The 12,941-nt window shown below is 39.0% G+C and overlaps 2 protein-coding genes across 3 annotated transcripts in view; one reads left to right on the forward strand and one right to left on the reverse strand.

Annotated features, from left to right (window-relative positions):
* Positions 1-4,971, forward strand: part of wdr26a (WD repeat domain 26a) — a 10,184-nt gene extending 5,213 nt beyond the window's left edge. Inside the window, exons 8-14 of one of the 2 annotated variants that reach the window (XM_053633125.1) lie at positions 15-155; positions 318-437; positions 547-692; positions 784-862; positions 967-1,096; positions 2,332-2,526; positions 2,672-4,971. In XM_053633125.1, the coding sequence (XP_053489100.1) occupies positions 15-155; positions 318-437; positions 547-692; positions 784-862; positions 967-1,096; positions 2,332-2,526; positions 2,672-2,694 (834 nt within the window). In that variant the 3' untranslated portion in view covers positions 2,695-4,971. Of the gene's footprint in view, positions 1-14; positions 156-317; positions 438-546; positions 693-783; positions 863-966; positions 1,097-2,331 lie in introns of both variants that reach the window. The other variant, XM_053633116.1, reaches the window with a different exon arrangement.
* On the reverse strand, positions 4,963-12,898 carry cnih4 (cornichon family AMPA receptor auxiliary protein 4). The gene is made up of 5 exons (XM_053633270.1): positions 12,766-12,898; positions 12,288-12,356; positions 11,691-11,803; positions 11,443-11,583; positions 4,963-7,277 (listed from the first exon to the last, which is right to left on the reverse strand). The coding sequence occupies exons 1-5, from the start codon at positions 12,832-12,834 to the stop codon at positions 7,250-7,252; spliced, it is 420 nt and encodes a 139-aa protein (XP_053489245.1). The 5' UTR covers positions 12,835-12,898; the 3' UTR covers positions 4,963-7,249.
* Between the last annotated feature and the right edge of the window lie 43 nt (positions 12,899-12,941).

The raw sequence follows: 12,941 nt of genomic DNA on the forward strand, positions 1-12,941 counted from the left end.
TCATGAATATTCAGGAGACGCACCTACTGAAGCAGCTGAGGACTCTGGAAGGCCATGCCTATGGGGTGTCTTACCTGGCCTGGAGCCCAGATGATGCATACCTGATAGCTTGTGGCCCAGATGACTGCTCAGAGCTGTGGCTCTGGAATGTTCAGGTGCAGCCTTACCCAATACAGCTACAAATGCAGGGTGTATTTCCCCACCTCTCTCCTGATATTCCTGGGTTAAGCTTCGGAACCACCGCAACCCTAACCAGGATAAAGCAGTTACTACACATGAAAAACTGTTCATCCTAAATCTCTATTATTGTCTTTCAGACTGGGGAATTGAGGACAAAAATGAGTCAGTCCCATGAAGACAGCCTGACAAGTGTAGCCTGGAACCCAGATGGAAAGCGCTTTGTAACTGGGGGTCAGAGAGGGCAGTTTTATCAGTGTGTAGGTATTCCAGGAGTTGTATGTAATAATGTAACTGGAAACAAAATTTGGTCAGTTACTGACTACTGTGTATCTACATCCTTTTTTAAAATCATTTTTGACTGGGTAGGATCTAGACGGGAATCTGCTGGATTCGTGGGAAGGAGTTCGTGTTCAGTGCCTGTGGTGCTTGAATGACGGCAAAACCGTATTGGCTTCAGACACGCATCAGCGTATCCGGGGATACAACTTTGAAGATCTGACTGACAGAAACATGTAAGGGCATGACATTACCTTTAGAACCAGTCTGACTAGAAAGGCTGTCCTCGATTTCTATTCATAAGTAACTGTTCATTGTGTTTCACAGTGTGCAGGAGGATCACCCTATAATGTCTTTCACCGTGTCAAAGAACGGCAGATTAGCCCTTTTAAATGTTGCGACTCAGGTACTCCTTTTTATTCAGTGTCGTCTATTTCACAGCTGCATGTCTGTATTTTAGATTGGACAGAAATAGCAGTGTTGCTCACTCTGCACTGTTGCTCTGTGTAGGGAGTTCATCTGTGGGACCTACATGATCGGGTACTGGTGAGGAAGTACCAAGGTGTGACACAAGGCTTCTACACCATCCACTCCTGCTTCGGTGGCCATAATGAAGACTTTATTGCCAGTGGGAGTGAAGGTAAAAATGTCTGAATGAATGTGCAGTAAATCACTTCTGTCTACACATAATGCCTTGAAGAATGTTAATGAAGTAAATCATGAAGAACCTGCCTTTATCCTGGTCATGGAAACTACTCATTTCTGATTGGCAGACAGAGTTTTTTTCTCCCCTCTAAAGTAGACCGGGCCAAAAATTTAATCTGTGCATATTATGTAATCTGGTTAATCATTGTTTTGGCTAGATTTATAGATTGTGCTAATATTTTCCTTAATACCAGTTTTAAACACTCCCTGCACACTACATAATCCCCAAATGAGCAGCAAAGATGCTTTTCTCTTTTCTGTTCTGATGCTGACAGGAACAATTAACTGTTAATATTTAACATTAGCACAAATGTTGAACTCATCTAATAAAATTTAATTAGAGGTCTGCCTTAGCATGAGCTTCCAGCACAAGCAGCAATAACAATATATAAATAAAATAAACAAGTATATTGTTTTTTAAACTCTGTGATGTTCATAGATTATCCTGAGTGACTTTTATTGTTGGATATTTTTGGTTATTTTTCCTCACGTTTTATGATTTCGCCTAATATTGATGTTGCATGTGATCTACACTACCGGTCAAAAGTTTACACACTCATATATTTTTTACCCACATATTAGAATAATAATAATAAAGTCATCAAAACTCTGCAATAACACAAATGAAACTATGGGAATTATGTTGTGGTAAAAAAAATCCCAAATAAATCAAAATAATTTAGTATTTTAACGGTTGGCATTTTCTCACCCGATTTCTTGAGGAATCTCCCTGAGATGCTTTTTAAACAGTGTTAAGAGTTCCCACCTATGCTGGACACTTATTGTCTGCTTTTTGGAATATAAGTCATCCATTTAAAAATATATATATATATTTGTAAATAAAATGTTAGTTTTCTAATGAAAGAAATGAATGTTGGCACAATTATATTTTTGTTTACAACACAGATTTCTGACATTTAATTATACATCTTCAGATCAAAAGATTTTTAATATCATGAGAAACATTTCAGTCAAGTGTCTCCAAACTTTTGACCGGTAGTGTATAAGTCTAGTTTTAATTATGCAGAAAGCAATTGATGAAATGTACTAAACATCTATTGTTCCTTTTCATGTCAAGTCTAATAGTAAGGTCTTATATAATAGACCCCCCCATTTAAAAAAAAAATATATATATAGATATATATATATATATATGTATATTTATTTTAGACCACAAATTGTACATCTGGCACAAGCGCAGTGAGCTGCCAATCGCCGAGCTGACAGGCCACACACGCACTGTGAACTGTGTGAGCTGGAACCCAGTTCTGCCAGGACTCATGGCCAGCGCGTCTGATGATGGCACTGTCCGCGTCTGGGGTCCTGCTCCCTTCACTGAATCCCAGGAGGCAGAGAGGCTAGGTGGTAAGAGCTCTGTTAACCAGTTGCACCACCAATCTATGTAACTATCTGGACATTATATGAGCATTCTGTCATCGTTCTGTAGCTCATGAATGGTGAACACTTTTAAACAAAATAAAATAGCCCTACATTTCTCCCTCCTCCATAGAATGCTGTAGCATGGACAGTTGATATTGGCCCTGGATCAGGAGGAAAATCTGAGTAAACACTGCAAGAAATTGTGGATGAATGAAGTAAAAAAAAAAAAAATGCACACTGATCTTGTTTTTCTGGAGGTTTACCCCCCCCATAGCAACGGAGAGGCTGAGCTTACGCAGTAAAATCGGACCACTTGAATGAAACTCGCCTGGCTGCTGGCCTTTAGCCCTCTGACCTGCGTGGCTTCGCTCAGGAGGCTAACTGACCTCAGTCTGATGTCTGAGGAGCTGCAGCCTCACAAAACACACCAAAATTATTATTTATTACTCTTATTATTTATTGCTGTGTATCAGTTGAGGCATCAGGATTAAGTTGTAGTCACAATATGTTCTGTGCTTTACAATATTCACTCTGAAAAAATAATAATAATTTTATGATGAATATTTTAATCAGTTTAGCTGATATGATTTCGCTAGAGACCCCTGAGGACAGCAAGGGTTTGGAGATTTTGGAGGGGTCCACTAAAGATTGTCCATCATATCTTTACCCTTATAAATATTGTGTTTTTCAGGCACCCGTGCGATGGTGTGCCTGAGAGACGTTTTCACCAGCAGAATGTAACAATCTTCCATGTTCCATGACAATAATTTTAATTGACTGAATTTGCAGCCATTTTAACATTTAGATCAGACCCATTTCAATTTCTGAGTTTCTGACTTCTTTTTTTTTCCCACAAAGTTGATGGTACTTTGTTTTTTAAAGTCTCTAATTATCATTTATGTGTGAGGGGTAAGTGTGTGAGAGGTGATGCAGCTAGACCGTGAGGGGATAAGGTGAATAAGATTTATCCTTACAGCATTGCTTGCTATGGGCCCGGGTAAGACAGGAAGTGTAATATCCCATAAACTGACCTTACTTGAATCTACTAATCTGTAAGAAAGGGACATCAGTCAGGCTCATCAATGACAATTGGGATTAGACACCCATGGCCGTTCTCTCTTATCCGCATGCTCCGTGTTCCCTGCTGTCCTCTTTGGGGGACACCATATAAGACTTGGACCTTATTTACAAGGTTATGAGCACATGTAAATATCGACCATCATAAGTGCAAGAAACAATGCTTTCCCTTTGTAAATGGCTAATAGGTGTTGGTCATATTTGGATTGTTATTGTTATTGTAGCAAGTTCACCGTTCAGCTTTTCAGTGAATTAATTGGGTGTTGATTTAAAAAAAAAAAAAATCAGTTGTCATGTATGATGGGGCTGAATTACAGTAGGTGTGATTTTGTATGATCTGGTAAATCGCTCAGTGGTGTTGATGCTGGTTGAGAGGAATACAGTTCAAGGGTAATGTAAGCAAGCTAGGGCCTAAACAAGCCTTCAGATCATTTTTCCTTAATGTTTTGGTTTACTGCAGTATCCATCCTAATGTACTAATCCCCTTATGTCAGTCAGCTGTCCTATTTAGATTATTTTATCTTGATTTAATTTTTTTTAAAACATTGTTTAGATATACAATTGAATAATCTTCACAGTTGTTGGATTTTTCTCATTTTATTTAACTTAATTCATTGTTTATGTCTAAGGTTATATTGCTTCTTTTTGTTTTACTTATTATTCCCTCAACTATAATAGAAAATATATCTTCAGAAGTGGCCTCTTTCTTAACTACCTTTCTTTTTCTTGATGTGATGTTCTTATACTATACAGAGTGTTACAGTCTGGTCATCAAGCATAAGGAACTTTGCCTATTATGATTTGCTTGTAGTATGTGCATTCTATGTGTGTGTATTTTATGGCATGTATTATGACTGGTCAAGAATATCATTTAGACTGAACATATCTTTCCCTCCAAACGACATACGTTTCCACCTGCATCAGGTAAGCTCCTCTGTACAGGTTATCCCTCCCCTCACCAGCCAAACCTGTCCTGTCACTGAGGAGTGACACACGCACACCTTAGGTCTAATGTTAAAACACTGTATCACCAACATTATTTTCAATATTCTGCATATGCAAATGTCCTTTTTTGGTGACTTTGTATTTCATTTTCAGAGGATTTGTTTTTGCTTTCCTGTGCTGTGAAAGCATGGCTGTGAGCCAGCACGTTAACCACATGGCCCAGGGTGCAATTACTGGGCAAACAGTTTGCTTTGCATCAGGTTCTGAAGGATCTGTTTTGCATTTAACTGTGTTAATATTCTAAGTGATTGTACCGTTATGTAATGTGTAGGAGAAGTCTTACATATGCATATTTTCAATAAAGCATTCAGGGTTTTAAAAAATAGAAAGGAAAAAAAAACGAGTCACTATCAGTTTATTGGCTTTCTGCAATGCACACCCTTGATGAGATTTACAATGAAATTGGATTGCTTTTGGATTAAACAAAACAAAACAAACAAAAACAACTCTTACAGTCATGTTTTCCTTTTTTTAATTTCCATGTAGTTTTCATTTATTGTGGTGCATTTTTGGGGAAGACAGTATCACAATATAAAGAAATACTGCCATGCCATTGTAGGCTAACATCTATATAAAAGACAAATCGACCAAATCTCTCCAGTGACACGAATTAAACGCACCAGTTACCACCGTTCTTGCTGACAATATTCCACTTACAGTGCTGTGACATAATGAATTATCCCCAAACAGTCCTAAATCACTTTCTCATTGGACACTGCAGCTAGGAAGAAATAGGCTTGTGTAGAGATTTTAATTAATTACCCTGTCATGGGTTATTTTAAAGCTGCCAAATGAAGAGCACAGACTTGAGTTGGCAGCTGAGTTGGTGTTTCAAAGATAACCAAACACCTGCAAAAATGGTTCAAGTGAAAGTAAATGTAAGATAAAGAAGGGAAAAACCTGCAAAATCCCTATATCCATCCCAGAATACCTTGCAGAATTCTGGGCCATAAGGGGTAGACTGAGTCAGTCCGTGAACTAACAGGCAGCACACTTCGGTCTTTCTGGCAATGTGGATATTTGTCCTTTATAATAAGAATGTGAGGGAAAGCTGTTGGATTCGTTATGGCTCTCTATCTCTGTATTTCTAACAAGAAAATGTCTCCTTGTGTTGTAGATAATCACTGCTCTTGAAGGAACAGTTTGTAATTTTTAGAATTCTCTGCTGCCTTTAAGGCAAACTGTAATTGCAATGAAACGATTTACCTTTCTCCCAAAGAGACCCCACAGGCTCCGCTGAAACTATGTATGCCTCATATGTTGCATGTTGTGAGAAGGTTGTACAGCTAGAAGATTGAAACTATTTTAAAAAATACACGTAAATACAATCATGAAGCAAAGAAACTACCCTGGTGATATTGGTGTCTTTTTTAAGAAATATCTTTGAAATTACATGAGTATGACTACTGAGAAAAATAAATAAAAACTCCAAACTGCACCTTCAAATAAACACAGGGATTACTCTTGAATAGAAATACGGCATCATGCTCATTCAGTAGCATCATTCCTGATTTGTGGGGTGTTACTTTGATTTAACACTAAGACTGTGCCTTGAGGGGAGGGAGGGGTCCCCCCCCAAAAAAAAAATAAAAATCATAGATTAGGGCAATGTCCAAGAGATATGTCCAGCAAGTAGAAATGTAACCGTTTTGCAACGTTATACATGACATACATTAATAAAACAGGGCTTTTCTGCTGTTGAGCTAGTCCCAACAAGATGGAAAGGTAATCAATGTGAAACAGATATACAGCATGCATGAAACAAGAGAGACCAGAAATGCTAGAGCTAAAGTTATAACAGCATAGCAGCAACTCCTGGCTTATTACCCCTGAGCATAGTGTTTTTCATTCTAACTGGACTCATCTTTATATAATAATAATAAATGTGAGAATGGCTCACACCGACAAATTGCATCTTGATAAATGAACTGCTAACATTTGTTAAAATGAAAACCAGGAGGAACAGAGATAACCAAGGTACACCCAAAACATAGAAATAATACTGCAGAAAACAGGAACACACAATCTTGGCATAAATCGTAAGGGGAAAACACATGTTCTCACTTGATCCAAATGAATCCATTAATTTAAAATGTGCTTATTACAGTTTGGAATCATTCATAGTAATAACATTAACCGAATGACATTACAACATTATACACAGATCATATTCCAGCAAATTACAATAAAACATCCGCCGGGTAAACAGCTGGACACGTGTACAATGATGGCATGATTAAGACAAGCGTGTGGAGACATGATATGCTTACCAGCAGGAAGCTTATCGGTTGCTCTAATGAGTCAGTGAGATTGTCATATTGATTCAGCCCTGAGAAGCAGCGCATGATGTGATCAGTGCTACAGCTTTAGAGCCTTTTGCAAAAACAGTGAAATTAAGTAACTACACAAAGCCTAACTTCGAAGCAAGTACACAAGCAAAGAACATATAAGAACACCAGTCATTCAAGTGGATTATTTCAGTACGATGATGATTATAGTCAGGAGGATGACGTGTCTGATGGAGTGTGGGGTTGTTGTTTTTTTTAGCTGTGAGAGATGACCGTATTCACAGCACAAAGTGGACAGTTTATGGTTTGGCAGTTGATATTCTTGCATCTCTGCAGCATCAATCATTGATCAGTGCCAGGATCATGCTGGAAGTGAAACCAGAGACATAGTGAGTGTGTTAGTGAGTGTGACTCTATACAGGCAAGGGGCTAAATGGACAGAGGTTAAACCAGGAGGTAACTGGTACAGAAACCCTAAACAGACAGCAGGGTCCAGTTACTGGATAGCTACTGTTTAACTTTTCATTTGAAAAATAAACCCTGCCTACTAGCTGTCGTTTAAAAGGAGTCATATCCAGATTTTTAATGGTTTCCTTTTGTCTCGGTGTGTAATGTATGTTTGTGCATGTAGAAGCTCTGCAAAGTCACAAAGCTCATAATCTCCCCAAATAAGGGATTTATTTGATCTAACAGAGAACACTGCTCCAGACCCACGCAAAACGCCTTGTTCGAAGTCCAGATTTACTTCCGTAACATGCCTACGTCACGGCTGCACAATCAGCGTAATCCCGCCCAAAGGCAGGCATGAAGAAAGAAGACGAGGCTGCAGTGAATTCAGGTGCCACGCCAAAGAAATGCTGTGTGCTTCAGTGTGAAAGCAAAAACCCTGTTTTGCCTTCCTAAAATGGACAAAATTAGGAATCTGTGGTTACTTTATTTATAACGCTGTTCCTGAGCATTACAACCTATACGTTCGCTTGTGCTCAGCGCATTTTACGGAGGACAGCTTCCTGAACCTGGGCGAGTACATGGCAGGCTACTGCTGAAAAGTGGAGCGATGCCCACTTTGCTCGGACAATCTTGTGCTTCTGAATCAGAACTTGTAAGTATTAAGTATCTGCTATTGACTTTTCAAATGCGGAGTTGTGTGTTGTGGCCCTGAGCTCAGTTGTAGGCCTCGGTTAACATGCTGGCTAAAGTTTGCTAAGTTGCCTCCATTTTTTAAGTGTTTGTTTGTATGTTGGTGGTCTGACAGAGATGTTGATTGTAGCTGCTGTTATTGTATCTTGAAACAGTTTATATCAATCGAATCACAAGCATCTTAGCTTTTCACAGATATATCGCACGAGTACCGCTGTACACACAGCGGCTGTGTACAGCATAGTTAGTCCCGCTGGCGGGGTCAGAGTTTACATCATATCCGAAAGGTGAGAGAGTTACAAATTAAAACTTTACCAATGTGAGACATTCTGCTCAAGTTGTGTACGCAAAGTTGGTTCTGCTTTATCATCTACATTTTCTGAATCTGACTCGGGCTTAAACTGATACGATAAAACCGATGCTTAGGAGCTTAGAATTGCTTTGGAAGCCTTGTAGGCTAAAGCTAACCCAAGGGGCATTACATTTCCTGCATACTTGAGGTGTTTGGCCAATCAGAGCACTCTGGGCTTTTTGAAAGGAGGGGCTTTGGAAAAATCTGAGTTTCAGGCAGCCTGGGAATAGAGGTACTGCAATAATGTACAGTATGTGACAAATAATGTTTTTTTGAACATTAAAGCATGTTAACCTATTCTATTACACCCAATAAACAACATAATGAACTGTTTAAAAATCATATGACATGACTCCTTCAACTCATTTCATAGACGTTATGCATTATTCTTCATTTAAAACAAAGGAAATCTGTATGTTTACACTTTATACAATATTTGTTTATACCTTCAAAACAACAAAAGACATACAGTGCCCACCACTAATATTGGCACCCTTGGTAAATATGAGGAAAGAAGTCTATGAACAATTATCTTTAAAAAAATTATTAAAAAGTATTAACTATAGGTGGATTCTCCTCTTCAGTTCACCCCACAGGTTTTCTATGGGTTTCAAGTCAGGGGACTGGGATGGCCATGGCAGGACCTTGATTTTATGATCAGTAAACCATTTTTGTGTTGATTTTGATGTATGTTTGGGATCATAGTCCTGCTGGAAGATCCAACAATGGCCCATTTTAAGCTTTCTGGCAGAGGCAGTCAGGTTTTCATTCAATATCTGTTAATATTTTATATCATTAGTCCATGATGCCATGTATCATAACAAAATGTCCAAGTCCTCTGGCAGAAAAACAGCCCCAAAACATTAAAGATCTACCACCATATTTAACCGTGGGCATGAGGTACTTTTCCATATGGTTACCTCTCTGTGTGCACCAACACAACTTCTGGTGTTTATTGCCAAAAAGCTTTATTTTGGTTTCATCTGACCATAGAACCCGATCCCATTTGAAGTTTCAGTAGTGTCTGGCAAACTGAAGATGCTTGGGTTTGTTTTTGAATGAGAGTAGAGGCTTTTTTCTTTAAACCTTTCCAAACAACTTGTGGTGATGTAGGTAACTTCAGATTGTAGTTTTGGAGACTTTCTGACCCCAAGATGCAGCTAACTTCTGCAATTCTCCAGCTGTGATCCTTGAAGATTTTTTGGCCACAGGTCTCAATTCCAGGTTGATTCATAACATTTCCAATTGACTGGAACTTCTTAATTATTGCCCTGATGGTGGAAATGGGCATTTTCAATGCTTTTGCTATATTCTTATAGCCACTTCCCATTTTGTGAAGCTCAACAACCTTTTGCTGCACATCACAGCTATATTCCTTGGTCTTACCCATTGTTATGAATGACTAAGGGAATTTGGCCCATATGTTACCTCATATTTATACCCCTGTGAAACAGGAAGTCATGGTTGAACAATTTCCTGTTCCTAGTCAACCAGGTGTACTAACAAAATGTAAAATGTCAATGGGAATATACAAATATATTTTTCTCATATGAATTCATAGGGGTTCCAATAATTGTGGCCCACACATTTAAGAAAGTTTTTTTTTTAATAAACCTATTTTGTGTTTGCAATTTTTGATATCCATGAGAGCAGAGTATTTGTGAATTTTTTTTAACAAAAGTTCAACAATAAAGAGCAGTCTCTGCTCATATTTACCAAGGTTGCCAATATTAATGGAAGGCACTGAAAATGTATATAATGCTACACAGTGATATAACAACTAAACATTTTAGAAACCCAATTCAGACAAGCAGGTTATGAATGTGACATGTCTAACATAACCTTCAAAACCTACAGTAATTACTCTGTGGTATTACTCGTCTTGTTCTGGGCTGCGTGGTTCACTGTTAACTGAAATGACTAAAATAGGTCTTGGAATAAACTAAAAATTAAACAAAAAGCCTTACGATGTTTTCAGAATCAGGAACATGGAGATTTTGTGGAAACACTGATACAACTGAATTAAAATAAAAGTTGACACAAAGCCATCATATAACTCTCCTGCTTAATCCATGCAGTCACCTCCCAGCCAAACAAGACCCCAGCGTGTGATAAAGGACATAACACCACTTTAATGAATTCCTACATTATGCTATATGGTACATTGATAGGAGAGGATATTCTTTTGGTCTGTATTAATGAACTTAATTAGCAAACTCTCTCTCTCCAGATGCTATTGCATTATGTTAGCTACCTCTTTTAATGTGGTCAATTGGGCTTTCAGGTAAGAAAAACATGAGACTGGGCAGCACACTATAGCTTTCACTTGACTGTTGGGCTAGCTAATGAAATTTTGATTTGACCACTCCTAGTTTAACCTTAAACATTCAATAAGTACTGATACACTACATGGCCTAAAGTTTGTGGACACCTGACCATCAGACCCATATGTGGATTTTCCCTGAACTGTTGCCACAAAGTCTGAAGTGCAAAATTGTCTAGAATGACTGTATATGCTGTAGCATTACAGTTTCCCTTCACTGGAACCAAGGAGCTCAAACCTGCTCCAGCACAACAATGCCCCTGTGCACAAAGCAAGCTCCATGAAGACATGCTTTGCTAAGGTTGGTGTGGAAGAACTCGAGTAGCTGCTCAGAGCCCTGATCTCAACCCCACTGAACACCTTCGGGATGAACTGGAACGCTGACTGCGCCCCAGGCCTCCTCACTCGACATCAGTGTCTGACCTCACTAAAGCTCTTGTGGCTGAATGAGCACAAATCCCCACAGCCACGCACCGACATCTAGTGGAAAGCCTTCCCAGAAGAGTGGAGGATATTAACAGCAAAGGGGGACTAAATCTAGAATGGGGATGTTCAAAAAGCCCACATACACAACAAAGCTGACAATTTAAAGGTTATTTAGTTCTTGTGCTTGGAAATGCATTTTCCTGTGGTACGTTTTTCTCATCTTGCTGAATTTGGATATACATTCCTATCCAACATGCAAGAGATTAAAAATTACTATTATTATTATTTACCTGTACAAGTAGATGAAAAAGCAGAGCAGGTGGAAACCTAATTTGATCATGGCCTCCTTCATATGGGACTTTAACTGTCCTCTGTTGTGGATCTCTGTTGGGTCGAACACTCCCATGTTACCCATAGGAACCTTCACATATCTTGTAAAAAGAAAACACGTACAGTTTAGCAACAGTTATTTTTATTTATGAGTATTCCGTTAGTCAGTTTCCCAAAAAGCACTCTTCTGACAGCTCGTACAGCTCACCTGTAAACATTCCACGATGCCACAGGTACATTCAGGAGGAAAATAAACCAGTGCATGGAGACTAGCATTAGCAATGTGGCCAGAGCCTGGCCAATTAGTTCGGGTATGACCCACTACACACAAAGAACAAATAATGATTAGTCTTTTTATTAGGCATCATCACAGCACACCACACAAACAACATACACGTTAAGGAAGGCAGTTTGGTTGTGTTTCATTTCAGCTGTTAAATGAAAATAACCTGGGGATCTACACGACAAGTAAAAAGGCCACTTTTAAAATGTGAATATTTAAATACAAGGAGTAAGGTCACTTTCCTTTTCCCAGTGCCTTTACATTTCACGGCTAGTAAACACAAGATTAAACCTGGGACGAACATAAGATTAATGTAATGGGGTGGATCAGGTGCAGGAAAAACATCAATAAACATGTGCAGTGTATGAGCCAGCATATGTTTTACAAAGGAAAATGGACTGGAAGGCAAATGAGAAGTGCTGGAGATGTTGTGGAGCTCAAGAAGGGAAAAGGGTTGAACCCTGACTGGTTAGACATGCATTCTTCCTCCTCTATGTAATGGAAATCCTCATTAACACCTACTTTGTTTAGCTTCGAACAGCAAGCTCGGGCATTAATGTAGTCACATTCAAGATCAGATAGAGTGATTATCTGCACATAGGGTTAAGGTCAGTTATCGCTCATCGTTACGTGGAAGAGAAAAAAAGACAGCAAGCTGTAATAGGACATAGGAAGTTAGCTAAAACCCCGTCAAGTCAATCAGTTCATTCATATAGCACGGTACAGTTCAATAAAATCTATCAACTAGCTTAAACATCACGGTCCTTTTACGCTCTGATAAAAAGTAACATGTTGAATATTTAACTTCAGTCGTATTAATACGGACTTGTTCAGACTAAAAGACCTTGAGCAATGTGGCTTTTCGCAACGCCTCTGCTTGTGTGAGCCGCCTCAATGCTAACGCAGTAGCTAAAACTGCAGGCTAGAATCAGTGTGTCGATATGGGAATTTAAATACAGCCATTAATCTACACTCAAGTAAAGTGCGGTGAAAAGGATACAAAGTACACAGACAAGAAAATCAAGGCGCAACAGTCGACCAACGACAGGATAAACACAGCAGCTTCCATTTTCAACTTCCCAGCCCGCGCCTACTTCCGGTTAAGAGTTCTATTTCCGGTTGGGTTTTTTCTTCGCGTCGCTGCACTTTCTAGGAGTTACACAGCACTACTGCCAC

This window comes from Ictalurus furcatus, chromosome 1, assembly GCF_023375685.1.
Source record: "Ictalurus furcatus strain D&B chromosome 1, Billie_1.0, whole genome shotgun sequence".
NCBI lineage: Eukaryota > Metazoa > Chordata > Actinopteri > Siluriformes > Ictaluridae > Ictalurus > Ictalurus furcatus.